Source organism: Anser anser (genome assembly GCF_964211835.1).
Source record: "Anser anser genome assembly, chromosome: 15".
Lineage (NCBI taxonomy): Eukaryota > Metazoa > Chordata > Aves > Anseriformes > Anatidae > Anser > Anser anser.
Genome location: NC_139736.1, coordinates 12,025,102 through 12,052,162, shown reverse-complemented (window position 1 = coordinate 12,052,162; position 27,061 = coordinate 12,025,102). Strand labels below are relative to the sequence as shown.

The 27,061-nt window shown below is 59.8% G+C and overlaps 3 protein-coding genes across 5 annotated transcripts in view; 2 read left to right on the top strand and 1 right to left on the bottom strand.

Annotated features, from left to right (window-relative positions):
• The first annotated feature begins 317 nt into the window (after nucleotides 1-317).
• Nucleotides 318-4,367, top strand: NMRAL1 (NmrA like redox sensor 1). The gene is made up of 5 exons (XM_083800952.1): nucleotides 318-468; nucleotides 557-795; nucleotides 1,546-1,795; nucleotides 2,046-2,236; nucleotides 3,031-4,367. The coding sequence occupies exons 1-5, from the start codon at nucleotides 429-431 to the stop codon at nucleotides 3,199-3,201; spliced, it is 891 nt and encodes a 296-aa protein (XP_083657078.1). The 5' UTR covers nucleotides 318-428; the 3' UTR covers nucleotides 3,202-4,367.
• A 491-nt stretch (nucleotides 4,368-4,858) lies between these two features.
• On the bottom strand, nucleotides 4,859-15,332 carry DNAJA3 (DnaJ heat shock protein family (Hsp40) member A3). 2 transcript variants are annotated; one of them, XM_083800934.1, is made up of 12 exons: nucleotides 15,116-15,332; nucleotides 14,874-15,001; nucleotides 14,659-14,742; nucleotides 13,725-13,937; nucleotides 12,517-12,669; nucleotides 11,351-11,498; nucleotides 10,492-10,556; nucleotides 9,464-9,592; nucleotides 8,909-9,024; nucleotides 8,016-8,113; nucleotides 5,761-5,877; nucleotides 4,859-5,157 (listed from the first exon to the last, which is right to left on the bottom strand). In XM_083800934.1, the coding sequence occupies exons 1-11, from the start codon at nucleotides 15,315-15,317 to the stop codon at nucleotides 5,774-5,776; spliced, it is 1,440 nt and encodes a 479-aa protein (XP_083657060.1). In that variant the 5' UTR covers nucleotides 15,318-15,332; the 3' UTR covers nucleotides 4,859-5,157; nucleotides 5,761-5,773. The 2 variants fall into 2 exon arrangements, with proteins under 2 accessions (XP_083657060.1, XP_083657061.1); XM_083800935.1 differs by lacking the exon at nucleotides 5,761-5,877.
• A 548-nt stretch (nucleotides 15,333-15,880) lies between these two features.
• LOC310882325 (coronin-7-like) overlaps nucleotides 15,881-27,061 on the top strand; it is a 40,677-nt gene continuing 29,496 nt past the window's right edge. For both annotated transcript variants that reach the window (XM_083800925.1, XM_083800926.1), the window contains exons 1-7: nucleotides 15,881-16,160; nucleotides 17,977-18,073; nucleotides 18,327-18,404; nucleotides 20,804-20,874; nucleotides 21,325-21,508; nucleotides 22,289-22,365; nucleotides 23,529-23,579. In XM_083800925.1, the coding sequence (XP_083657051.1) occupies nucleotides 16,101-16,160; nucleotides 17,977-18,073; nucleotides 18,327-18,404; nucleotides 20,804-20,874; nucleotides 21,325-21,508; nucleotides 22,289-22,365; nucleotides 23,529-23,579 (618 nt within the window). In that variant the 5' untranslated portion in view covers nucleotides 15,881-16,100. The remainder of the gene's footprint in view (nucleotides 16,161-17,976; nucleotides 18,074-18,326; nucleotides 18,405-20,803; nucleotides 20,875-21,324; nucleotides 21,509-22,288; nucleotides 22,366-23,528; nucleotides 23,580-27,061) is intronic.

Below are 27,061 nucleotides of genomic sequence, written 5' to 3'. Positions count from 1 at the left end.
CGGTCAGAAAGGAATGCGGCATTAAAAGGAAATCATAATGATTAATAATAATGATTAATAATGATTAACAGTAATGATTATTAATAATAACAATAATAATAACAGCAATAATAACAATAATAATAATAATCGGAAATAACGCTCCCAGAAGAGCAGAGCCCAGAGGAGCCGAGCCGAAAGTAGCCGAGCGGAGCCGAAGGCAGCCGAGCGGAGCCGAGCAGAGCCGAGCGGAGCCGAAGGCAGCCGAGCGGAGCCGAGCAGAGCCGAGCGGAGCCGAAGGCAGCCGAGCGGAGCCGAGCAGAGCCGAGCGGAGCCGAAGGCAGCCGAGCGGAGCCGAGCAGAGCCGAGCGGAGCCGAAGGCAGCCGCCGGGCGGAGCCGAGCGCAGCCGAGGGGAGCCGTGCGCAGCCGAGGTGCGTGAGGCGAGGCCATGGCGGGCCGGGGCCCGGTCGTCGTGTTCGGGGCCACCGGTGAGCGAGGGCCCGGGGGGGGCCGGGGGCTGGGGGGGCTCGGCCCGGCGGCCCCCGGCTCACGGCCCCGCGTCGCCTCCCGCCGCAGGGGCTCAGGGCGGCTCGGTGGTCCGGGCCCTGCTGGCCGAGGGCAGCGGGGAGGTCCGCGCCGTGACGCGGAGGCCCGGGAGCGCGGCGGCCGCGCAGGTGAGGCAGCTGGGAGCCCGCGTGGTGGCGGCGGACCTGGACGACGGGCGGACGCTGGAGCCGGCCTTGGCGGGCGCCTACGGAGCCTTCGTGGTCACCGACTTCTGGAATCACTGCAGCCGGGAGAGGGAAGTGGAGCAGGTAGCGCCTTGCCGTCGCGGGCCCGGCGCCTGGCGGAGGTGCGGCCGTGTGGCAGCGGGGCGCGGCTGCTCGCGGAGCTCTTCCTGCAGCCTTGCCAGCCCCGCTGGCTCCGGCCTCCGGTCCGCAGCGGTCACCGGGCTTTGCAAATGGATCGGGTCCCGGTTCTTGCAAAGCCAGAACTCGTTCCCCGCGCCCACCTTGTCACACGCTGAGATGCCCTGAGACTCGGGGCGGTGGAGGGCACTCAGAGCACAGGGGTGGGCTGACCGCCCCGCAGAGCCTCCCCGGGAGGGAGCCAGGGCTGTGGCTGCCTGCGCTCCGCTGCACACGCAGCTCTGGGGCCAAAACATGTTACAGCATCAGAAATCCCAGGGCCATCCCCAGCGAGAGGAGCTCACCCTAGGGGAGGCTGATGGCTTCAAAAGGTAAGATCTGCTAGGGCAGATCCCTGGAGGGTGCTTAGGGTTGGGGTTTGTGCACTCGGCGGAGGAGCTGGAGGGTTTGTGACCCCTTAAAGTAGGATGTACAAGCGGAGGACTGCGCAGCCTGGCCAGCACACACTGCTGGGTCTGCTCAGCCCCGGTCCAGCTGAGGGCTCAGAGCATGAGGTGTGTGGAGCGTGTCCCCTGGTGTGTTGGGTGCTGCCTGCCCGCCCAGTGGAACGAAGGGGAAGGGGTGTGTGGGGATGAAAGCTTGCGTGTCCCATGGGAGCCATGCTTCTCTTCATGGCTGGTGTCACTCTTCACGCAGGGGAAGCGGCTTGCTGATCTGTCGAAGCGCCTGGGTTTGCGCCACGTGGTGTACAGTGGCCTGGAGAACGTCAAGAAGCTGACAGGAGGCTGCCTAGAGGTGCCCCACTTCGATGGCAAAGGCATGGTGGAGGAGTACTTCCAGGCCATCGGCGTTCCCACCACAGTTATCCGAATGCCGTGCTACTTTGAGAATTTTCTTTCTTGCTTCAAACCTGAGAAGGCCCCGCAAGGAGATGGGTTTGTCCTGGGTAAGATGGAGCCTCTTGCTCTGCAGCTCGCTCTCCCAGCTTCTTGTCTGCTCAGTGCAAACTCCCTGGGCTGGAGGAACCATCCCCTCTGCGGGCTTCTCCGCAGTTCAGAACATAGAGGCTCAAAAGATCCTGGCTTTTCCACACCTCACGTTCAGAGGCAGGGTGCCAAAAACTGCAGCTTTGCATCCGGGGAGCTGGGCTCTCGCGCAGGGCTGCGCTCTGACCGGGATCGCTCTGTCCCCTACAGCGCTGCCCATGGGGGACACCCCAATGGATGGGATGGCAGTGGAGGACTTGGGGCCCGTTGTGCTCAGCGTGCTGAAGTCCCCAGAGGAGTACATAGGCCGCGTGATCGGGCTCAGCACTGGCAAGCTCACCGTGGCAGAGTACGCCGCTGCCTTCTCCCAGCAGACGGGCAAGACCGTGGAAGCCTCCAAGGTAGGAAGCACCCCTTGGTGCGTTGGATGCTGTTGAGGTAGGTGGGAAGCTGGGTCCTGTCTGGGACAACAGGCAGGGGCTGCAGCAGCTCTGCTCTGAGAGCAAAGCACCTCTGATGCTCGCTGTAGCTTCTCCTCTGCCAGGGATAGGCAAGCAGAGTTTTTCTTCCCAGGCCTCCAGCACAGCACAGCAGCAGTGCCCCACACCTTGCTTCGGGCAGGGACAGCAGCTCCTGTGGTACCTGGTGGCAGCCCAGGCTGCTTGGGCTGCCCCGGAGCTCTCCCAGCCCCCCCCAGGTGTTTCCAGAGCCCCTCAGCCATGGCTGTGCCTAGGGGCAGGGAAAGGCTCCTGCTGGCTGCCCTGGGCCTCGTCTGCTGGGGCGTGCGCGTGGCGTGTCTGAGCCTAAGCCTGGCTGGGGGCTGGCCCCGAGCAGCCTGGGCTGTCCCTGCCAGACGGGACCGCAGGGCGCTCAGTGGCACTGCCCTGCCACGTGGCTGTGGATTTGGGAGGCAGCTGCCTCGGGACAGATGCAGAACAAGCTCCTGAGCATCTGCTGTGTGATGGCCCCCTACGTACACCCTCCTCACACTGGAGGAGGGGTGGGCTGGGCGGGGGATGACTTGTGGACCCTACCCAATAGACTCGCTGAGCAGCAGATCCTTCCTCACCCGTGGAAGTTAATGCAGCAGGCTGCTATAATGCAGCCCTCTTCGGCCTCCCTGCATGGTGTAAGAGAGATGCCCTAGCACCCTCTGCCCTGTGAAGCCAGTGCTTTTCCTCGATTCTCTCTGCAGATCTCACCAGAGGAGTATGAGAGACTTGGCTTCCCGGGGGCGAAGGAGCTGGCTGCGATGTTCCGTTTCTATGCCCTGAGGCCAGACCGCAACGTGGAGCTGACGATGAAACTCAACCCCAAGGCCCGCACCTTCCATCAGTGGCTGGCAGACAACAGAGCTGCTTTCTGACCTTTCCTTCTCTCATCTTCCACCCGAGCTTTTGCAGCAGGTAGCAGGACCTGGCCGAGGCCGTGAGCCACGCAGCTTTCTGCTCGTGCCTGGGGGCGGCTGACCTCCAGGAGCACGTGCAGGAGAAGCGTGCTGACTGGGCTGTAACTGCTCTGCACACCGTCTTTAGGGAGGTGTTTAGTAATTCTGGGTGTTTTCACATCTGTGGGATTGGTTTCTTGGGATTGGTTTCTTGGGACCACACGCTTCCCTAGGCAGCTCCGAACACACCGCACAACGTTGGGCACTCAGGTCCCAGTAGCGCCGTGCCCACGCCAGGTACCCGCAGCAGCGCCCCAAAGCAGCGCCGGGGCAGGCTGGGGTTTCTCCTTAGCCCACGTTCAGGCATCACAGGCAGGGCGGCAGGCCTGGCTGCGTGTCTGCGGAGACAGCCCCGAGGGGTGAGAGCTCCATTCCTCGAGCCAGACAGCTCCCGGCACCTGCAGCCTGGCCTTTGGGCTCACAGGGCTGATTTCCAACACTGCCCTCAGTAGCTGAGTATAACTTTCACAATTGTCTTTTAAGACAATTAATTGTCTTTAACAATTTAAGACTTGTTTAAAAAGCTTTTTCCCTCACCCTCCCCTGCCGGTACTGTTTGGGTGAGCTCTGGGCCACGGCTGCCTTCGTGCTTGAAGTCAGGTGTGGGCACGACTCCGTTACCTAGCCCTGCGCCCCCAGCCCAGAGCCGACCTTCATTCCTTGCCCGTCCCTGGGGCAGGGAAGGGAGCAACGACAAACCCACAGAGGCGGGATGGGGGAAGAGCAGACAAGGCAGCGAGGCGCAGCACGTGTTAAATATCTTTATCAATCTTATTTACATGGATACAGAATCACTTTACAGGCAATTTAATCAGGAGGCAACGCGTGCTTTTTTTAGCTAATTAAGAAGGGCAGGACTGCGACATGTTCTTGTTTAGCTGGTCGATTAGTTTGTGGGCTGATGGTACCTGCACGGCATAGCTAACAGCGGGCAACAGTAACCATGAAAATACTGCAAGAGCTCAGCTCCTCCTGGAAGGACTGATCCACTTCACTTGTATTCTCACACACGTAGAACAAGGACTCTGAACAATCATTTATGCTGTGGGTGTTGCACTAACAATAAATTTGTCCAAACTGGCAAAGGGCTTGGTGATAAATTTGTACCGGCTTAGAAGCAACAGCATCTCCGTAGTGACTTCAGTTGATTGAGGAGGGAGAGGAAACCTGAGGCAAAGCGCAGATCCCGTCGCTGCGCTTCGTGCAGGAAATCAGCAGGACTAAGAAACCCCAAGGCTGCTGAGGAAGCCGGGGCAGCTGGGCTCTGACAAGTCCCAGCGAAGGGGAGACATCCTGCTGCGAGCGCGATGCAGGGCGGCTAGAAGGGCGCGGGAGACTGTCTGTTGTGAAGACAGGCTTAAAAGCCACAGACACACCGAGTCTCCTAGGAGAAGATAAGCAGTGCCAAGTTCACCACGCACGTCTAGCATTCAGAGGGGCACCTGAGTGAACAGCAGCCATCTCGGGCTCCATACAGCAGACTGCTCCACTCTGTGCTGGGAGGACAATTCTTTATTTTCACATTTCCACTGGTTTGGATTCTAAGTAATTTTTCAACTTTTTTTTTTTTAAAAAAAAACAAAAACAGAAACAAATAAGCTTCTAGCAGCAGTACGGACAGTGGAACAACCTCAGGAGACACCCACGTTACCACAAAGCTGGCATTTTCCATTGTTACCATTTCCTGGGACGCTGGGTTGCTACTGTATCGTGATGAGGGTTGGTGCCTCAGTGCTTTGTGGCCTCCAGCTGGGATTCTCGCTGTGCTGCTGACTGACATCCTTCGCTCCACAGAGCCCGCTGCCAGAAGGATTCATCCCCGACTGCTAAGATGATCTGCTGCTGCTGGCTCTTAGTTTCCAGTAGAACGTTTCCCTGCAATTGAAGCAAGCAAAATGTGTAATTTTTCCCGAATGCACCAGATTAAGGTGCGCAGCCCCTCCAGCCCGCTTTGGAGCACGAGCAAGTCCCCGCCTGACCTGCGGTCACGCTTTGTCAGCCACAGGGAGCGGACGAGTTTGAAGCTGAGCCCCTGGAATCCAAGGGGGTGTTTCCAAGTGGGCTGCTGTCAGCCCACGACCAGCACCAGAGGCTCTGCGGGCCCCTCCTGCACCTCCCAGCGGCAGCAGAACTGCCCGGCCCCAGCTTTGCCAGCTCACAGGAACGCCCTCAGTGCTTGGAGGAGGGACAGTCCCCGAGGGGACAAGTACTCCCAGGAAGCGGAGCTGCAGGGGAGGCCACCAACCTCCCTGAAGCTGTCTCCAGCGTTTCCTTTTCTGGTGCAGCAACAATGCAACTGGGGCCCTGGCTTTTTGCTCCAGGTCGCAGGGGACAGCTAGGGCTGGTCACATCGGTGGCTGGAAGGCCTGAGGCTAAGTGAGAAGCAATGCGCTGCTTTCGCTTCTTCCACCTCCCAAGAAGGGCAAGTTCTGCTCGGTGCGGGGGAAAGGCAACAACAAAACATAAGAGGCTTCCTACCTCGGATGGGGTATCAGGAGCTAAACATTTTCTTAAGTTTGGAAAGGAATCCCTCCTTGTTCTCCTCAGCCTCAGGCCTATCCTCGCCTGCGTCAGCTCTAGCCGTGGCCCTGCCACCTGGACACAAACAGCAAAGGGCTGCAGTCAGATACATTCCTCAGGCTGCCCCAGCTACGTCTCCCACCAGCAGCCAGCGCCCCTGACAAAGGGAGAGGGTTATTTTAGACTGGGAACGGTCGGGTCAGCTGGTTTCGCCAGCACCCTCAAGTATCTCTCCATGACAGGCTGCAGCAGGCAGCGAGCCACGGTACCAGGGCCACTCTCTGAAAGCACCGGGGAGCCTGGACCCCAGAAGGGGAACAGAAGGAGGTCAGCCCAGGTAGCGGCGGTCCTTTCCCTCCTCAGCCCTCCAGCTGCCAAGGGAATTCCTGTGCTCCGCACAACCAGGGCAGAGGCCTGACATACTTAGAACACAAGCGCTTAGAAGCAAGAGTCTGCCACTGAAAGCAAGTTCTTGACTTCACCCTACAGAAGAGTAAGCTACGCTAGTGGTCCCTGGAAAAATCTGTCTGCCCATGTTTCACCGTCTGCGTCACGTTTAGGGCAAAGGAGTGCGAAACCACAGCAGGAGCCTGCTGTAAGTAATTCTCACTCAGTGCTCAGACAAACAATATCAAGGAGAAACTGAACTCAGGCTAGAATGAAAAAGGCTACAGATATTTCAGAACAAGTGTCCAGATAAGGAATCTTACTGGCAGCAGCTGGCAAAGTTTTCCTATATAAAAAAGTCCCGAGAAGTTTTTTGTCCTTCTGAGAAGTGGCTACAGCAAAAACAAAGGAAACCTCTTTGCTACTCTGTTTTTTTCTGCAGCCTAACCATCAGTAACAAAACCCCAAATCCTCCCCAGCCTTTCTTGGGACACAGAGGGCACAAAGTCCAGTCCTCCCCGTCCTCCCGCAGCCGACACCCGAGCCCAGACTGATGCAATGCCATGAAACACTGAGGCCTGCAGCAGAACGTGCCTCCATCCACTCAGGGTACTTTCTGCCTCCCAGAGCAAGGACAGGCTTTTCAGCAGCAGCCTGTCTCAATACTACAAGCTACTGGCTTTGGTTTTAATCCACCTTGTTGCTTAATTGCATTTAAGATATCTCTGCCCTTCCCTCCAAGATGCATCTTTAATGTTACCTGAAGCGGAAAAGACAATCCCATTCACTTCTCTATCATCAAAGCACTATAAAACATAACACCGGTAAGTATATGGCAGATTCTACCTTCCAATATCCTGAACTTCCAATATCGTAGGCTTTGGCATCTGAGGTAGAGAGGACCTCAATTCCCACAACCATATAGCAGCTTTGAAAAGCTTACCTTTGCCTAGCTGTACACAGTCAAAAATGCCCTTTTTGGTTTCAACCAGAAATAAACCACAATCTAACAGGCATTAAGAAGCTCGTTGTTCCAGTGTGAGTAAAGAAAGCACTGTTTTGCTAGCAGAAAAGACAAAATTTTTGTCTTGCCTTACTGTTCTGCATATATTTTGTCTGCAGCTGCTACTGCTGCAGGATACCTCACCACTGATAATTAGAACACAACTGCTGGATCCAAGGTTTTAATCTGGAACTGAAAAAGCAGCTTTACAAAGCTCCCAGCTGACTTCACGCCTTCCATCACGCTGGATGCTCTCTGCTGACTGGAGCCAACACCCAGCACCAACAAACCTTTCTAGCCAAGGCTTCCCCATGTGCACCAACTATGGCTCAGAGTAACCTTGACAGCAGTACTCCCCTGCAGCTTTCAAAGGGAAACGTCCCCACTGCAGCCAGAAGCAAGCGCTGAGGACGGATTAGCTCACGTAGAGAGCTGGCCTGAAGCACATTCGCTTTTTCCACCTCTGCTACCATGACGAGTTACTTCTGGCCCAGGGGTAAAAGCCGGCAGCAGGAGGCATTCATCACCACAGCGAGACTCACCAGAACTTGTCAGGACCTGGAGTATCACAGTACCTGCTCTTTGTTCACACACAGATTTTGCCCAGTGACTATCAGAGCAATGCTCCCTGGGAAGAGGCTTTATGCCACAGCCCATTAATATCTCACTAAAACTAATTTCAAAGTAACACGGCAGGTTGTGCTGACACGCTGTCCGACGGTCGCCTTGGCTCACCTTCCGCTGTCCCCCCTGAGCCCCCGGGAAGCGTTGTGCTCTCCCACACCACCTCCCCGAGGAAGGAGCACTAATTCCCCCAGCCCACCTGATGCTGTATTTGTGACTCCGTTCACTGTGCCGTCCACATCTGTCTCGTCCTCGGCATAGCTCATCATTAAGGCTCTCTGGCGATCCGTCAGCCTCCTGCAGGTCAAAGACAGAGGTGTTGGTTACAGCTGCCTTTAGAGACATCGCCAGGCTTCCTTAACCTCCTCTGGCAGCACACACAAGAGGCAGCTACTGGAAGCACAAGATTAATACATCTGGCATTCCCTGAGAATCCCTGTGACCAATCTATAAAGAGCCAGCCCCAGTGGAAGAGGAGAGAGACGACCCACTACATTTCACCAAACTGTAGAGAAAAAGCAAAACCTTTTCAAGTGCTGAGAGAAACATCTGGAGCTGCAACAGAACAAACACCTGTGGGGGGAGGCCTCAGGAAATGAACTCCCTTGCTGCGTGCAGCAATGCAAACTAAAAAGTTTGCTTCACCACAGGAGCAGAGGGTGGTGAGGCAGCCTGAAAAGCAACTGCCAAGGACCTGTTACTTTAAGCTGCAGGTATAAGAGCACAGACATGCTGTAAGCCAGAACACTGAATTTACGTAACTGGGTTCCAGACGAGAAGTGGCAGAAATCCAGGTGCATGACTATTTATATATTTCTAGGGTTTAGGATTTTTACAGCTGTGTTGCCAAACTGTATTCTCAAAAAAAGCAAGCAAACAAACAAAAACCACAACAGAAGTCCAAAAGTCTACCTGTCTACCTCACACTAGGAAAAAAAAAAAAAGGCAGAGAAATGACTCTAACCGTCCAAGGAAAATTCAAAACAGATCTTGGTAAAGCAGTAAGAAATTTTCACAAAATCTTTCTGAACATCTTTATTTTTATTTTTTTTGCAAAAAGCTCAAGATTTCCCAGAAACTTGTGTTACTTACTGAGGAACTTTTATCTTTATGTGAATGTAGTGGTCTCCGTAGCCATAACTATTAACCTTGGGAATGCCTTTCCCACTCATTCGAATTCTCTGGTCTGGCTGAATACCAGGGGGTATCTGTGAACACACAGGGGACATGTTTGTTATTCCACCGTATGCATTTACACAGTAATTGTGTTGCATGTTTGTAATCAATTATTGCTCCAGCAGGCTTCAAAATAAGATGGGAGAGATCTGGTAGGTTCACGCATCTGAACACGTTCAGAGGCTAAGTCAACAACGATGGCAAAGCTTGTAAAGAACCTAGCAGGGTTCACCAGACTTCGGAAGGGATTTGTGCAGCAATCCACCCAGCCGCTCCTGTCCCTGTCCCCACACAGTGATCTGGAAAGGAGGTGGGCCCAAGCAGGTCGCAAGCTACCTGACACTCAGTCCTGAAGAAGTCTGACACTTGATACTGGGGGACCGAGACAATTTGCACCATCTCTGCAGCAAAGTGGGGCTCTGATGTCCCACACTGAATTACGCCCGAGCTCTTCCACGTAACGGTACCTACCGTGATATTGATTGTCTCGTACAAGCCTTGACATCTGGCTGTACCTCCCAGAACAGCTTGTGCTACTGAAATAAGGAGGTCTGAATGGATATCTGCTCCATTTCTTCTGAACACGGAACTTTTTTGAACCTAAAAGGCAGGCAGTTCCAAAAAGTAGTGAGCGGAACAATACAAAGTTATCACGGTAAACTGCTTTGAAAGGTCTCAGCAGAAAGCACCAGAAAGCTGCAGCCAGACCCTTTACCACCCACAAACCGTGTGGCTAACAAGTCTAGGTTAACGTTCAGTCTTTTAGAAAATCACAGCTCTTGACATAACTGTAACTAGCCAGAGGCTTAGGGGGATGTCTGCTGCTTATCTCAGCAGCTCCCTCCTCTAATCCTGTTTGTTAATTCATCAGTGTCAGTACGATTCTGCAGAGACAAAGACAACGCTGTCTTGTCCAGTACCCCAAAAAAAGGAAAGCCTGAAGAGGGAAGCAGGAACCTTTGCAGTGGCCTCACAAGCTGGAAGAGAATTAAATCCTCCTGCACCACCAAGGTACTGAAAAAAAGAGTTTTCTCCCTGACAGAGCCACATATAACAGGATACCTACGGGAGAAGAGGGCCCCAGCTACAAAGAATGTGCAAAGCAGCACTTAATGCAAATCTGCAAAAGGGTACTTGACCAGCCAGCCTCCCGTGCATTCCTCCAGCCCTCCCACCGCTGCAAGCAGACACCTCCTTCAAGTCTCCAAGTCAAATTCTAAAGGCACCAAGAACCTGCTCGGTGTTTTGATACACACTACCACAAAGGCCTCACCCCAGAACTAGCAGCACAATTCTTCATGAGCAGACTCGACTTGTTACAATGCAGATCTTCTGCTATCTCAGAAAGTTCACATGGATCACGTTACCTCAGCTGTTTAGAAGGATCACTTGCTCTTCCTCCTCCTGTTCCCCATTTTGTCGGACTTCCCAGGCAGTTGTGAAGGGAACAAGCAGCCAACTTAATAATGGAAAAGAGCTTACACTGTAACAATACGTACCCTGAACGTAATGAAAATTTCCTTCTTCCCCACGGGCATCCGAACTGTCTGCCCGTCCTCAACACCTGCAATCAGGAGAGAGAAAAAAAGGGGGAATGTTATCACGTTATCAGCACCCGCACACCACGAGCAGAGGCACAAGACCTACCAGAGGCACAGCGAGCCCCTCGCCACGAGCCCAGGACCGCGGCCAAAGGGCAGAGGTCCAGCACACACTGGTACCCCAGAGGTGATCGCTGCCCACCGAGCAGAGCAGCACCCCTACGCAGGCTCAGTCCCTACAGAGTTCTCCTGAGAAACGCATCAGCCTAAGGAACACTGGGCAGCCTCTACAAGCTACAGGAAAATTACACGCTGGTCACCCAGGGCGGTCTCAAAGCAGCATCTTCAGTCCCACTGCTTGTTTTACCCTCTTTGGTGAGGGAAGCAATCAGCAAACTTTTCTGAGCTAAGCTAAGGCTTTCAAGATTCCCACCCTCTCCACCTGCTTCACCAAGGACAAATGAAAAAATCAAGTTAAAATCTTTTGAAAGTGTCACTCTTCAAACACTGCCAAGAAGGATCCATGCAAGAAACAAAACTTCATCTCAAAAAGGGCAAAGCAAATATTTTTATCTGCCAGGTACAAACGCACGGCCAGGAAGTTTCTCTCATTACTAATGCTTTCAATTACCAAGCTATTGATCTGCTTTGTTCTTAAGATTAAATTTTCTGCAGCAAAACTTCTTTACATTGCCCTGACTTCTGTACCTGGCAGGGAACAGCCACGCTTTACAGGCAAGTGCCTTGCTGTTAGCCCAGCAGAAATAAATAACTACAGTCCCTTTAACAGACGGCAGTGCACAAACACAACACTGACCAGCTGGCACCGGAACCACCACTGTCTTCTTCTGTTTGGTTTGCCCCCTTCCTCGACACACTAAACACGGGGTTGTGATGATGGAACCACGACCGCCACACCGTCGGCACGTAGATCGCATTACAAAGGGGCCCGTATTTATCGTTTCCTGGTGAAGAAAACACAATCATACAAATATTTAGTACCGAGGTGGTACTTTTCACCCCACTTTTCACAGTGACTGGCCCAGCAGACTTGAGGCCTTCTAATCGCACATACAGCCTGACAGGACAGTTGAGGGCAGCGTTATCTTTTAACAAGGGGTGGAGCAGAAAACAGGCTCGGAAATCCAAAGAGGATGCTGCTTGTGAGAAGCTGGATCAGATTCAGCTTCCATTACCATATGCTGATTTCCACTGAAAACCATCACGACTATGAGCAAGCGTCTGCTGGCCTGGGGAAGGGAGACAACACTTTTCATCTCTAGGATATAACGCAAAAGAACAAGACTCCTCGCAGTGCTCTTTCACGTGGCGTTACAAACAACTGTATCTTGAGGAGCCCAAGGACAATCTACTTGCAAGAATTATTGCTGTATCCAGGAAAAGGTTACGGAGACTAAACTATGGACCAACCCGTCACACGAGGAGACAGTGGGAAAGGCTCGCCTTGTCCTCTGGCCAACTGTGCCCGTTCCGCACAGCAAGCTATTCTGGCCACAGACTGATCGCCAGTTTCCATTTTGATGCATGGAAAATCAAAAGCCCATTATTTCAAATTATTTCTTTACTAACTTCTTTACTTACTGTCAGCAGCATACATCTTCTCATTTCATGACTATCCTTAAGCTATCCTTGCTCCACCCTCCAGCCCTCAATTCAAAGTATGCCCAAGTAATGTCAGAATTGTTACATCAGGTAAATAACGGTATTTACCTGAAGGGTAAATATTACTGGTCACGATACCAAACTGACCTCGTCCTGAAGGCTACTGCTTTAGCTGGATAGAACATGCCTTTAACTTAGAAAAAAAAAAAAAACTCCTAGCGCAGATTAACATCAAGTCCACATTAACCTGATTTCACCCAAGATAAGCCGATGAGTGTAGTGAGAATTCTTCAGCGTGGAAGGGGCTGACTTGCCCCGGTAAGGAAGAGAGGCAGGTTCTGCTGCGCTTTAAGCACTCACCATGCCGGTGCCGTTGCAGTAGTGGCAGTGCTGTACTTTGGTACCAGGCTCGTTCCCTTTCCCACCACACCGCTCGCAGGAGTCATTGATGTTCACCACAATCTCCTTGTTAACACCTTTTGCAGCTTGGGTGAAGGTCAGTTCCATGATGTACTGCACGGGAAACACTGACGTCAGTCCACAACCGATGTGTGGTGGGGTCTTAAGCAAACTGGAATTGGTTTTGCCAAATATCAAACTGTGCTTAAATACGTCCGGGTAACAGAGGGGGAAAGAAACAGATGGATGCATAACTCGTTCGGAAATGTTCTGCCTCAATTTGGGAAGCAACAGCCTGTCTCATATAAATAAAAAGGATGGCAAACATTACAGGAACGATGATTATACCATTGTGTAACAGAAAGGAGATTTTAAAAGAGAAAAGACAAGTATAAACACAAGTCATGTGTTTTTCTGCTCTCAGGAAAGACCTTTAGTATTTCCAAAGGTTTTACTGAACAGAAATACATCAACAGGTATGGGCGGAGGCTTTTGCTCCCAAAGAAAGCATCTGCTCTTCCTGAATAAACTCTTTACTTAGCAAGGGAATTCAGCAGAAAAGGTGACTCCACAAAATAGGAAGTTCTGTTTGTACCAGGAAGGCCATTCCCAGCTAGAAGCACTGAACGCCACACATCTCCAAGGGCGTCGCGTGAATCAAGGCTGTCAAGACTTAAAGAGCATTTAGCTGCAGCGCAAAGAACAAGAAATATTTTTTGTGTTATTATGGGCTCCACTGCAAAGTTAAGCCAATTAAGTTGCAAAATTAAGCCAATTAAGCAGTCAAACCCAATGCTGGAAGGCTCGTTTTATAGTTAAAAGGTATTCTGTGGTTTTTGTCATTACAGCACGAAGCAGACATATGCAAAGCAACTTAAAGCAGAAAAGTTGCCTATACAAAGATGGAAATTGTTTGGCAGCACTAACTGGGTCAGTAAACACCAGGAGAAGGAGCTGAAGTCCACAAAAAAATGCTCGGTCTGGAGGCATGGAGAGGGTATCCACATGGCTTACCAAAAATACCCCCCCACACACAGCAGGACGCTCACGTGCTGACATTCCCAGAGCAAACGCTTTGCTTAACCTCGCTCTGGCAGCGATCTGACAGGCTGCTGCCCCGCTCCAGCTTTGCAGCTTCACACACCCAGGAAACGCGCGCATCTCGTTACCTCCTGCGGCTGGTCGAAGACGTTCTGGAAATCGCCAAAAGGGGACCCCGAAAACTCGCCAAAGATTTTCCTGAAAAGCTCCTCCGGATCAATCGATGGACCGCTGCTCCAGTACTGGCGCCCAGCACCGGCACCAGCACCCGTTGCGCCAGGATCAAAACTAGCTGTCCCATACGTGTCGTACTGCTTCCGCTTCACTTCGTCGCTTAATACCTTGGAGGCAAAGAACGATGCCATCAGGACACCGACCAGGCCCCGAGCAGTATGGCTGTCCTGGGCAGCCCCCCAAGGGGAACTCAGGGCTGTCTGTCACCAGACGGCGCTCGCTCAGACCTTCGTGTCCTCAGGAAGAGTGTCCCAGCCTTCACGATCATACAAATTATCAAAAAGCTTGTCATTAGCAAGACGACAAGGTCTTACTGCTTCATAACAAGCAGGAATAACTTGTGTTGTATATTTCATTGCTTGTATGTTGAATGAAAGTTGGTGGTAAGAGTGCCGGAGGAAATCTGAAACCTGCCAGAGTGCAAGCCAGCACAACACAAGGTGGAGAGCAGAAACGGAGCTGAAGCACAGTGGAACGTACCTTTGTCTCAGAAAGCTGGTAACTGCTGACAGGTTTGTTTGTTTGTTTATTTCACCTACGCGCGAACTCCACCGCAGAAACCACCTTTCCCAACTGTGCCAGTCCCTCATTGCTAAGAGCCAAAAATGCAAAGAGCCCAAAATACGATCAGATAAAACAGAAATCTGCGCTAAATAACTCGCTGTAGACACCTCTAGGGCAGCTGCACTCACACCTGAAGCACAAGACGTCAAAAAGCAGCTGTGCTTTTACAACAAACACAAGAAGACGCAGTATTTCCACTCCGTCTACTCCAAGAGCTGTTCCCACCTCTCTTCCCTCTCATGGCAATAAAACCCCGCGCGTTACCTCATAGGCTTCTGCCAGCTGCGCGAACTTCTCCTTAGCTTTGGGGTCGTCCTTATTTGTGTCGGGATGGTATTTCTTCGCCAGCTAAACGAGAAAAAACCCAAGCGTTAGAGACAGACGAGACCAATCTCGCAGGCGGCAGGCGAAGCTCGGTGCCTGCGCCCTGGGGGACGGAGCCCCTCGGGGGGCGCCCCGGGGGGGCGGCGGGGCCGTGCCTGGTAGTAGGCCTTCTTGATCTCCTTCTGGCTGGCGGAGCGCGGCACCCCCAGCACCTGGTAGTAGTCCTCCTTGGCGCGGGCCGCCGCGCTGCTGTGGAAGGAGGCGGCCGGGACGCGGCTCGGCCCTGCGGGAGGAGGAGAGGGGCGGTGAGGGGCCGCCGGGCGGGCAGCGGGCGCCCCTCAGCCCCCGAGCCCCCCTCGGGCCCCGCCGCCGCCGCCCAGCCCCGCTCCCCGCTCACCCGCGGCCCACGGCCCGGCGCACAGCAGCGAGGGGCGGCGTGCGGCGGGTCCCGGCGCGGGGCCGAGCCCGCGGAGCAGCCACACGAGCGGCAGCCGCAGCGCCCCCCGGCCCCGGCCCCGGCCCGGCCCCGGCCCCGCCGCGCAGCCCCGCGCGGCACCGGCGGCGGCCCCCAGCCAGCGCGCGGCGCTCCCGGCCGCCATCTTGGCCCGCGCGCGGCGCTGCGCGTGCGTCACGGCGGTGGGGGGGGGGGGGAGCGCGGTGCCGCGCGTGCGCAGTGGCGGGGGGGCGGTGAGGGGCGGGGGGTTCGCGCTGCGGGGCTCGGGACCGCCCTCCCGGACACCCCGGGGCCGTGGCCGGTCTCCTGCCGCCCGGGCGGGGCGCGGGCAGCGGGCTGAGGCGCAGGTTCCTCTCGCGGAGGTGGCCGCGCTCCCGCAGAGCCCGCGGTGAGGGCAGGAGCTGTTCCCGGTTCCTGCCCAGCGCCCATCTCCCGCCCCCGTCACCGGGGCCGCTGCCGCCGAGCCCCGTCAGCGGGGAGCGCAGCACACACACACACACAGCTGCCCACGGCCCTAGCGAGACACCGGGGCGGCAGGGCCTGTCCCGGGGCTCGCCGCGCCCCGCGGGCCGGGTGCCGGTACGCAGCACCCGGACCGCGGGCGGCGGAGCCTCGGCGGGCCTCGAACCCGCGGCCCTTGGAGCTGCCTCGGGGTGGGGTGGGGGGGGCGCCGCGCCCGGCCCGGCTCGGGGGCGTGGTCAGCGCGGAGGGGGCGGGGCTAGGGCGGGGCCGGCGGCTCGGCTCGGTTCGGCTCGGGCGTCCCGGTTCGGCCCGGCTCGGCTCGGCCCGGCTTGAGGGTCCCGGCCCGGCTTGAGGGTCTCGGCCCGGCCCGGCCCTGCTCGGCTCAGCTCGGCTCAGTTCGGTCCGGTCCGGCCCGGCTCGGCTCGGCTCGGCTCGGGATTCCCGGCCCGGCCCGGCCCGGCGCACCATGAACCGCTTCAAGGCGTCCAAGCTGCGGCACACCGAGGCCCGGCTGCCCCGCAGGGAGGTGAGCGCGGGGGGCTCGGGGCGAGCCGGGGCTCCCCGGGCGGGGCCGGGCGCGGCGCGGTGCGGCGGGGCCGTGCTGGGGCGGGCGGCACCGGCCCGGCACCCGCGGGGCTCCCGGTGCCCCGCGCCCTCCGTCCCCGACCCCTCCAGCTCAGGGATGCCGCCTGGGTTGTGCTGGGCCAGGCGGGGGCTGAGCCTTCCCGGGGCGCGCAGCCCTTGCGGGGGCTCCCCGAGGCCGCTCTGGTTCCCGGGGGCGGCACCCGGGTGTGGGGTGCGGCGCCCTTCGGCGTGGGCTGTGGGGCCAGCAGCGGGTTGGGTGATGCTGCGAGAAATCTTGGGGTCTCGCTGCCTTTGGAAAAGGTTTGGGCCCCCCAGGGGCACGGATGCGTTCATCTCCCAGCCCGTGGGCTTCAGCGCGCTCCTTCCCTTTACCTTCCCGTCCGAGCTGCCCATGCACAAGCCTGGCCCGTCCTGCACCCACACCCCTGCAGGCCTGCCAGCACCCGGCGTGTCCCTCTGGGGGTTGATGCAGGGTCGGAAGGGATGTGGCTGCCCCCGTGCGTGTGCCCAGCCGGCCCAGAGAGCACACGCGGGTGCCGGGACTGTCACAGCCCCGCGGCAAAGGTCCCAGGGGCCCGCAGGCAGGGGCGTCCCCACACCCTGCTGGGGGAGCTCTGTGGGACGTCAAGGGCCCGGCGTGCAGGGAGACATCTGCTCGGCCTCGGCAGCCTGCGTGGGACGGGGCCTCCCTTAGGGCATTCCCCATCCGGGCACGAAGCGTGCCCCAGGGAGCCAGGCCTCGTGCCCCAGCCCCGTGGGCAGGACTCGTCCCCACGCGTCTCGGGAAGCGCCTCGCGTCCCTGAGCGTGGCCGCTTGTTTACTGAGGCGAAGGCAGACGCTTGACCTGGCCGGATCAGGAAGCACGGCACAGACACGAGGATCGCATCTGGGTCGCTTCTCCCCCCCGGCAGCCTCCGAAGGGCTCTGCTGGCGGAGACGCCCTGAGGGGCTGCGGCTTGTTGCAGGGATGTGGCCGGGGTGTTCACCTCCCCCGGGTGCGGGAAGGGTTAAGGGGCCTGCCACCAAGCAGGCTGCTGTGACAGGGACCAGAGGAAGTGCTGCAGGAACCGCTCGTCTCTGTCAGGCCCCAAAAGGAAGCCGTGCAAAGAGAGGAAGCGCAGCTCTCGCTCCTTGTGGGGTTGTGCAGCTCCCGTCCTGCAAAGGGCTCTGTGTGGGACGCGGGCACACGCTGCAGCGGCGCTGGTGGCCCTGCTGGCACCCGTCCAGCGCCCCGCTGTCGCCTCTGCACGAGGGTTGGACTTGGCCCCGGGTGTGCCAGGGAGCTCCCACGGGCCTGTGGTTGCGCACTGATGTCGCCTGGAGCAGGTCCGGCCGATGTGAGGCTTCTCGGTGCCCCGCGGGTGCCATGCTCAGGCACAGAGGTGGTGGGGAGCGAGCAGCCGTGTGGGATTTTGGCTCAGGAGCTGTGGTTTCATGGAGAGGCAGCGCTGGGAGCTGGGGTGCTCCCAGCCCTGCAGAGTAGCAGCAAAGCTGGCCCCGCAGCCCCAGCCCCTGTGATTTTATGGATGGAGCACGAGCAGCCACGTTGCACCATACCTCCCTGAGGACAGGGCCCTACAAACGTGCCTCCAGGTGGTGCCAGGTCCCTTGGTGAGGGAGCTCTGTTGGGACTGAAGGTCTCCAGCAATGCAGTGTCAATGCTTCGTGCTCTCCTCTCCAGCCATGCGCCGACCAAAGCGCCAGGCCCCTCCGAAGCAGAGGCATCTCGTAACACGGGCTTTTCTCTCCATCCCAGGCCTGGATTGGGGGTCTCCGAGCTGGCTCCATCGCGTCCTGCGGGAACCACGTGAAGGCCAGCTGCCACTGGGTAGCGTTCAGCGCCGAGATGACAGGTGAGGATGGGGAGGTGGGATGGGTTTGCCCCCAGAGCTGCGGTCCCTCGGGGCTGGCTGGCAGCTGCATAGGGCACAGGAGGCACACGGGCACGTGGAATTCCCCCAGAGGTGCTGGCAGTCCCGCAGGTCCGTCTCTTTGGATTGCAAAGCTGGGTGCACCCTGCTGCGTCCCGGGGATTCCTGGGAGCTCCGGTGGGCAGCGGTCAGGCTGTGGGTGGCCGGTGACCTGCGGCTGTGTCTTCTCCTGCAGGTGTGCTGGGCATCGTGCCGCTGGAGGGCACCAAGGATGGAGGCAAGAGGACCGTGTCTCAGCTCTGCTGCCACTCAGGTGAGCTGGGCGTCTGCTGAGCCCAGTCCAGCTCGTCCTGTACTCCACAGCGCTCTGCACTGGGGCACCGAGGTGTCGGGTGCCACCTCCACAGCAGGCGTTTGGCCCAGCACGGCTGTGCAGGGGGGCTCAGGAGCTACTTCTCAGCCTGGGCTCACCCGGGGATGCTGCGTTGGGCCATCTGTGTCCTGGGAGAGGGGCTGGCGGAGCTGCTGGAGTCCCCAGGGACCACCACCCGCAGGCAGGGTGACCCAGACACGTCCCGCTCCCGTGTGAGGCAGGGACCTGCTGAGTTCAGAGCCGTGGAAGCTGTGAGCGCTGAGGACTCTCTCTCAGTGCCCTGCCCCCCTGTGTCGCAGTAGGGCATTGGGACATTGCCCACCTGCAGCATCCGGGCAGCTGTGCGTAGCAGAGGGGTTGTAGAGAGGCCAAGCTGAACACGAGGGGCTCAGCAAGGTCGATCCTGGTCCTTTCATCTGTAGAGCTGCCGAGTGGTCTCAGGCTCCTGGGGACCTTCCTCCAGCACGCCCTTCCCGTGTCACTCGTTGTGTGCCCTGGACTTCCCAGTACAAAATGTGAGCGGAGCAAACCGGTGGGAAAAGCGCCCCTGGAGCATAATTCTAGACTTGACTCACCTCGAGCATCCTGCAAAAGGCTCTTGGAAGACACCCGAGGAGCAGCAGCAGAGCAGCCCCGGGGCAGGCAGCCTTGCAGGAGGAGCACGGGAGCAGCCCAGCACCAGGCCGGTGGAGGAGCTGGGATCCCGGCGGTGTGCAGTCGGCTCCAGCGACAAGGGGAATGGGAATGGGAACGGGAATGGGCTGATGGCCGCATGGCTCTGAGCAGCTCTGACCCGGCCGAGCGAGTGCTGCAGGGAGAGGCGGCTGGCAGCGGTGGCTGAAGGCACGGGGAAGGAGAGGGGGAGCCTGGGGCACCCTTCCCCTGGTGTCTGCGGTGTGTTGGCTGCCCATTTCCCCAAACACTGCGACAGACAGAGCATCAAGATGGGAGCAGGCTGCTGAGCCGCTCCCAGCGCCGCCCTGGTGCGTGCGGTGCCTCGGCAGGGCTGCGGCAGCGCGCGGCGTGCACAGGCTGGGCTCTGCCCGCCTCGGCTCTGCCCGGCGCACCGCGTCTCCTCCAGCCGGGGTGCCGGCAGGCGAGAGCTGCCTCACGCTGGTGCGGAGGCCAGCAAAATCCTTCTGTAAGCGAGGCAAGCCAAGGCAGGGAGCTGGAGCCCAGCGCCGCGGGGAGGCCCTGTCCGGGCAGCAGCGGGCTGGCTGCCTACCCGCGCCCCGCGGTGCTGCGCTGCCTCCTGCTGCCTCCCGCTGCCTCCCCGCCTGCCACTGGCAGAGCCAGGAGGGTTTGGGCTCTGCCCCGGCTGGCCGGACTGACCCGAGTCCCTCTGGTGCTGCCGTAAGGGCAGCCGAGCTGCCACTGGAACGAGGAGGCTTGAAGCTTCCCAGCTTCCTCGGGCTACTGTCAGGCAGGGCTCCTCGCAGGGTTGTTTGCTGCCCTTTCTTGGGGCTCAGCCCATCATCCGCTGGGCTCGTTTCAGCCCCCTTTCTGGGCTTGTTGCCCTTCCAGAACTGTTTTGCAGCCTCCGTCCTGTCCTGGCAGACATCCCTGTGCCACCAAGCTCCCCGAGTTCCTGGAGGAATGCTCGGTGGGGCCGGCGGCGCACGCAGCCAGCGCAGCCATTAATGAGATTTCAGCGCAAGCCCTTTGAAGCCGGCCGTGCCCGGGAAATGCCTCCCTTCGGCATTCAGAGCAGGGGAGGGATTTTTCTCTCCTCCCCGGGGCAAACACGGCAGATAAGTCAGGAGCTGGAGTAAGTTGCTTTTCTTTTCGTGCCTTCTGGGCCCGTATCTCCGCAGCCTCGTGGAAGCGGAAAAGTACACAGTGACCCAGTTTCCCGAGCGTGCCGATGCACCGGAGGGGCTCTTAGTGCCGGTGCCAGCCCAGCCTTGCTCCCGCGGGGCTCTGCCGCCGGCACGCTGCTCAGGGCCGTTACAAAGGGAGCGTTGTGACCAGCGCGGGGCCGACACAAGACGCCCTTGTGCCATGCGTGCTTCTCCTGCCTCCCCAGGCTGCTGCGGCTCGGCTCTGGGGACGTCAGTTGTGAAATTGGAGCCAAAGCTGGGTGGCGGCACCTCGAAGAGGGAAATGCAGCTGTGGTGCGCTCAGGGCTCCCCGAGGGACAGCGTGGAGGCTTGCAGCAAAGCTGAGCTGCCCCGAAATACCTTGGTGGGGCTGGGTCCCCCGAGGGGACCTTGCTCCCCGCGTGTGCATGACAAGGGTCTGAGAATGGGGGACAGCAACGGGGGGCGAACGTGCTGTCTGCGGGGGGCTCGGCAGAGCGGTGGTGACGCGGGGCTGGACCTCTGCTCCTCTCCTTCCAGACGTGGTGACAGACTTTGACTTCTCGCCGTTCGATCAGCTCCTGCTGGCTACGGGCTCTGCTGACGAGACGGTGAGTGCTCGGTGCCGTGGGGACCCACGGGGCCACGCTGTCCCCACCCCGGCGTGACCCTGGGCTTCGCTGCAGAGCTTGGGGAGGTGGATCCAGAGAGACGGGAGGGCGAGGAGCCTGGGGAGGAGGGTGCCAGCCTCGGAGAGCAGTGTGGGCAGTCCCTGGGTTGTAGGGGACGGGGCAGAATGACGTGAGGGACTCAGGCATGTCCACGAGGGATCAGCCCTCCTGTCACCCGGGACGCCTGCAGCCCCGATCCCACCAAGGGTCACGCGATGAGGCTCACCTGGTGTCCCATTTTCCTGGCTCTGGGTAGAAGGCACCAAAGCCTGGAAGAGCAGCAAGCACCACCTGCTGGCTCCGTGCTGACGCGGAGAGCTGGCTGCGGGGTGCAGGGCCAGGGCTGGCCCACCTGCCTGGGGACTGACCCACGTCTTCTGGGGGCCGCAGGTGAAGGTTTGGCGCCTGCCCGAGGGCAGCCAGGACCTGCCCAGCAGCGCGGGGCTGACGCTGGGGCCTGGCGGGGGCCCGGTGGACGTGCTGCAGTTCCACCCCACGGCAGACGGCGTCCTGGCCAGCGGCGCGGGGAAGCGAGTCACCGTCTGGGACGTGGGGCAGCAGCAGCCGCTGGCAGGTAGGCGCGTGGCAGACGCGGGTGCTGTTGGCCCCTGAGCAGCCGGAGCTGAGCTGCCCTGGCGTGGTGGCTCCTGACCTTCTGTTCAAGCTGCCAGGGGCGCGGGGATGCTCCTGCACGGCTGCAGCCGTGTCCCCAGGGGGCCCTGGCCTCAGCTCTGGCTACCGCAGGCCCTTCAGAAAGGCCAAATCATTTCACCTGGGAAACGCTGGAAAAAATGGGTAGCAAAAAGCGATGGCTCCTTCCCGGAAACCTCTCTGATGGGCTGCAGGGTCGGGGTTTCCCTGGCAGAATGTCCCTGGAGATCCCTGGGTCATGAGGGCTTTACTGGGAGGCTTGCAAGAGGAGACTGGGCAGGGGAAGGCTGGAAATGAAACCTGTGCTCCCCCAGCAGCGTGGGGTGTGTGGGCAGGCAGGCTGGGCTCGCAGGGGCTCAGCACACCAGCACCACCTTGGTTTGGATTTTGAATTTAGTGGCTTTGAGTCCAGAAGAACCAGCAACTGCCTCGCGATCTCCGTGTGGCAAGGACCCAGTCCACCTGGGGGAGAGAAATCTGCTTTCTCGAGCAGAAGCGTGTCATTTGGCAAAACCAAGCCGGTCGGGTGGAAACCCAGCGGGCAGCGTGGTGCCGAGGGGCGCTCCTGCTGGGAAACCGTGCCAGCCCTGCCCTCCTGCTCTGGCTGCCCAGGGCTGGGGTGGGGAGGTCCTGCTTTGTCCTCCGGAGCACGAAGCGGGTGCCCAGCCCCACGGGAGGCCCTGATCGTGCTTTCCTCTCCCAGCACTGGAACCTCACGGGGACCAGCTGCAGAGCCTGTCGTGGAAGCGAGACGGCCGCCTCCTGGGCACCTCCTGCAAGGTGAGCAGCGCAGCCGCCCTCGGCCGTGCGCGGGGAGGCTGCTGAGCGCCGCGAGCACCTCAGCGGGCATCTCCCGTCCTCCTCCTCCTCCTCCTCCTCCTCCTCCTCCTCCTCCTCCTCCTCCATGGGGTCTTTGCTGGGCTCTGGCTGCCCTGCGTGAGGTGCTGGCCGGGCTGCTCGCAGAGTGCTGCCTGTCACCCATGCACCGTGTTGCTGGTGGCCGTGAATCCGCCTCGAGGAGCGCTGGCTGCTTGGCTGAGCGCAGGGGCTTTGGAAGGGAGGCGACCTCTTTGTGGCACGGCTGGGCTAACCTGCTCCCGGGGTGCGCACGGTGACCCCGTTTTGGGGAGAAAAGGCACAATCGGAGCCCGGTGAGAGGCGCTGAGCAGCGCTAGATGGCGCCTGCTGCTCGCCGCCGGCGTGCGGCGCCGGACAGGCGGTGCGCAGGGTGCGTGGAGGCCTTGTGTGAAGGCCTTGCATGGAGGCCTTGCCTTGTGTGGAGGCCAAGCGAGCAGGACCGAGCATGCGAGGCTGGCTGAGCGAGCAGCCGCGGTGTCGGGCTGTCCCGTGGCGGTGTCGGGCCATCCCGCATGCACCCTCCGGAGGGGACGTGGCTCAGCCATGTGGGGCAGGACGGCCCCACTGGCCCCACGGCGCTGCCTGATCCGACAGATACAAAACGTACGGGTCCGTGGCACAGCTTGGTAGTGAGTGCTGCTGCCATGAGGGCCCGGGCGGGTCGGGCTGGAGCGGTGTGACACTGCAAAGAGCAAAGCTGGCTCCAGGGCACCTCCCCGCCGCATCCCACCCGTCTGGCTGTGGGGTGCTGGGCAGGGAAAGGCTCGCCACACCGCCCTCAGGGTGCTGGAGAGCGGTGGGAGGATGGGGGCTGGGAGGTCAGCTATAGCCCTGGGTCTGCTTTGGAGGGAGAGTAGTTGTGGGGGTGTCTTGGAGCAGTTTTGGGGGTGTGGGGGCCCTGGTGAGGCCATGGGGATGTGCCCATGCCCACAGCATGGGGCAGGACCTGCAGGGTGCCCTGCACGTCGTAGGATCCGGCACTATGGGGAGGAGGAGGCTCGCTGCAGCCCTCTGCTTAATATGGCCACACATCCTGCTGGCCCTGGGGTCCTTAACCCCTCTCTGTTTTCTTTTTATCTCAACAGGACAAGAAGCTGCGGATCTTTGACCCCCGAGCCAGCCCGGCTGCATCCCAGGTACCGTCCTTCCCGGCTGCGCCGTGCGGCGCGCTGCAGGCAGCCCTGCCCGGCCGGGGTGCTCGGTGCCCCCAGCTGTCCCAGCCCTGGCAGGGCTCGCAGACACTCCGAGGGGCCCTGGTGGCAACGTGGTGGCACAGAGGGGACAGGGCTGCCTCCTTCTCGGCCCCGGTGACGTTCACCACATGGGGTCCCTGCCCTCCCGCTGGAGCTGGTGAGCGCTCCCGGTGCTCCGGCACGCTGGTGCTGGGCAGGAGGGACTCGTGAGGGCTTTGGCACCGTCGCCTTCCCACTGAGGAGCCCTGCGGGCAGCGGTCCTGAGCCCTGCAGGCACGAAGGCTCCAGCGTGGCTGCGGGCTCCTGGGCTTTGTGTTGCCTTGCAGGGGCTGAGCAAAAGGCTTTTGGGAACAAGGACTTGCCAAGGGTGAGGCTGGGCAGCTGGATCTGCACAGCTCAGCAAACAACAGTGATTAGGAAATAAGTAGAGGACTTGGGCCTTGCCGTCAGCGTCAAGTTTAAACAGCCTCTTATTAGAGGCTTCCTGTGGCTTTGGGGCTCTGGCTGCCGGCAGCCGCCGTCCCTCCGTGCAGAAGCGGTGGGAGGCATTTGGGAGGGGAGGGAAGCAGTGGAGACCAGGACAGGACGGCGGCAGCAGGCTCCGCCGGTCCTCACACCTCTCCTGCCACTGGCGTGCGCCTGCCCCTGGGCTCGGGAGGCCAGCCGCCTCCGGTGCTCGAGTGCTTGGCTCCCAAAAGGCCCAGGGGCGCTCTCTGCGGGTACAAGAGGTGCTCTGACTCTCCACGCAGCCGTGTAAATACAGCAATAGAATATATTTACATAAGCCCGGCGATTGCATATGCAACTGAGCTAGGGTGAAGTGCTCCCCGCCCTCTGAATCGCTTCGGGAGCCGCTCAGCATCGCGGGGAGGTGCCAGCCCCTGCTCCCAGCTTCACCCCGTGCCCACCCTGCCCGCCCCCCGTTCTTCCCCCGCCAGACCTGCCGGCTTGGGGACCGGCGTTTCTGCAGAGCCGTGAGCTCCGTGGGCTCGCGCCAAGTCTCCTAGGGAGGGTGGACTCCGTCTAGCTGAGCTATTAAAAATAATGTGTGAATGATGGTGTCTGTTCAAAGCAGGCAGCTCACTTCCCTCCGCTGCCGGCTGAGCCAGACTGGGTCCGGCGCGGAGCCCTGGCCGGCGCTCGGTTTGCCAAGAGAAATATGCACCTTCGCCGCCGCTGCCGAGAAGCGCAGCACCGCAGCCGTAACCCCGTCCGGCTGAGATTTGATGAAGATGTTTAGTCTTGGAGAAGTACTGCGCCGAAGGGGAAAACTTTAAAATGCCATAAATCCTCTGGAAGCTTGCGCAGGGCTGGCTTAGCCAAGAGGAATAACACTCCTGTGTTTTTTTTTTTTTCCCCCTGTTGCTGGAGGGCCGGGTTGCTTGGAAGGGCTCCTTCTCCCCGGAGCCAGCGTGGTTATGAAACCGGGTGATGCCGGGGCCGCTGCGCGGTGCCAGCAGCTCGCCAGCTCCCGTCTTTGAAGTGGCCCGGGTGGCGCGGCGGTGAAGGAGGTGAGCGATGGGTTCCAGCCAGCCCCGCTTGGAGCAGAGGGCTCGGGCTCAGCTCTGCCGCCAGCGCGGCCCCATCCCTTTGTAGGGCTCGGCAGAGGGCTGCTCCTCCGGCTGGTTTTCTTAATTTGCCAAGCCTGCCTCATTAAACCATTCCTTTTTTAGAGCAGGGGAAAAGGACGAGAGGAGCTAAAACGGGAGCCTCTGGAGCAGGAAGGAGAGGTCGCTGCCGCGGGGCTGCAACGCCCCGTGTCACTTGTGGGTCTCGCGGGTGCTGCACGCGCCAGCTTGGGGACCGTGGGGTGGCCGGGAGGTCGTGCTGGGGGCTCGGCCTCCAGAGCCGGGCTGGAGGCTCCCGCAGCCGTGCGTGGGGAGGGCCCGGCCCCCCCGCTCCCCTCGCAGCTATTTCGAGCACGTCCCGGCCGCGGGCAGGAGCGTGTGACGCAGCGAGAGTGGTGATGGATGGCAGGGTGGCGCAAGAGCTGTGCGGCCAGGGGCTTGCAGTCCCCAGAGGGTGCCCAGTGAATACCCACGGCCATGATGTCCCTTGGGAGGACAGTGGCTTCATCCTGCTGGACCCACAGCCCCTCGTTGCTGCATCTGGGCTGGAACAGGGAGGTGCAACCACGCCGGCCCCTGTGAGCGTTAGGGCTGCGCTTGCACCCGCTCGCTGCTTGGTGTGGCTCCCTGGGGCCCCAAAATGCCCTTGGAGACGCCTCGAGCCTCAAGCAGGGGCTGCTCAGCCCTACCAGGTTCTGGGGCCACCCTTTTGCTCCGGTCCCACCGTGCCTCCCCATGCAGCCGTGCTCCCCAGCCCGGCTTGGGCTGGGTGTGAGCACTGCTGTCCTTTTGAAGAGGTCCCGTGAGTCCCATCCACTGCCTTGGCCTCGCCCCCCTCCCAAGGCCATGCTCCCTGTGCCGCAGCCTCCCACGGGCTCAGGGCTCGCTGCTGCTGTGCACAGTTGCCTCCTTGCCTTTACCCTCGCGTTGGAAGCGCGTCGCATCCCCTTCCCCCTGGCTGTGGCCTTTCTGGGGCTCAGTGCTTCTCCCCTCCTGCCTTCATCAACCCTGCAATGCCTGGGCACGTCCCTCCTGCCTCCATGCGCTCCCAAGTCCCCTGGACAGGGCCCTGGGGTTTCATCACGCAGCAGCCCTGGTGGGGGACGAGCTGGGGCACCGGGAGGGCTCCTGTACCGCGGCCGAGTGCTGGGTGAGCCACCGGGACCCGCACCGAGCAGCTCAGGTGCAGCGTGGGCAGTGCTGGAGGTGGCAGCTCCCCTTGCCGGCTTTCCCAGCCACGCTTTCCAGGCGAGTGCTTTTTTGGCACGCCAGCCAGCGCCCTGGTTTGGAGCGGCGGAGCCACCTCACCAGGACCCAGCATCGCCCCGAGGGGCCGCATCCCGCGGCTGCCCCCGTGCTCACAAGGCTGCGCGAGCACGCGCTGGGCTGCGCGCATCTGGCCAGCACCTGGCTCCCACGGCGGGGCCGGGGCAGGCGCTGCAGATAGGCCGGGCTGCGGGGCCGCGGCTGAGCGTGGCCAGCGTGGGATGGGGAGGGAGCGCGCTCGTTCTCACGAGAAACTTCCCCCACCGTCGTTTCGGCAGGACCGGGGGCGAGGGAACAGCCGCACGCGCCGGGCGAGCGCACGCCCGCGCTCACGTTTTAAAGAGCTCCCTTGGAGCCTGGTGCTTGCGGGGCCGGGGCTGAGGGCAGCTGGGGACAATTTGCAGGGTGTCCCTGTGGGTTTGTCCCCGCTGTGGGTTTATCCCTCCTGCTGTGCCTGCCACGTCGAGGGGGCGCAGCCCGGCGCCTGGCGGTGCCCAGGTGGGGACGTGGGGGTGCCCACCTCTGCCCACAGCCCCTCTCACCGCGGCTGTCACCCTGCCTCCCCGTCCCTCGGGCCACATCAGGCCCCTG

Coding starts and splice junctions, on each gene's coding strand:
- NMRAL1 (XM_083800952.1), top strand. CDS start 429: ATGGCGGGCCGGGGCCCGGTCGTCGTGTTCGGGGCCACCG. Junction 1,796..2,045: donor AGGAGATGGGTTTGTCCTGG/GTAAGATGGAGC, acceptor TGTCCCCTACAG/CGCTGCCCATGGGGGACACC. Junction 2,237..3,030: donor AGACCGTGGAAGCCTCCAAG/GTAGGAAGCACC, acceptor TTCTCTCTGCAG/ATCTCACCAGAGGAGTATGA.
- DNAJA3 (XM_083800934.1), bottom strand. CDS start 15,317: ATGGCGGCCGGGAGCGCCGCGCGCTGGCTGGGGGCCGCCGCCGGTGCC. Junction 13,938..14,658: donor AGCTGGCAGAAGCCTATGAG/GTAACGCGCGGG, acceptor TTTGCCTCCAAG/GTATTAAGCGACGAAGTGAA. Junction 11,499..12,516: donor ACTGCAACGGCACCGGCATG/GTGAGTGCTTAA, acceptor TTTCTTCACCAG/GAAACGATAAATACGGGCCC.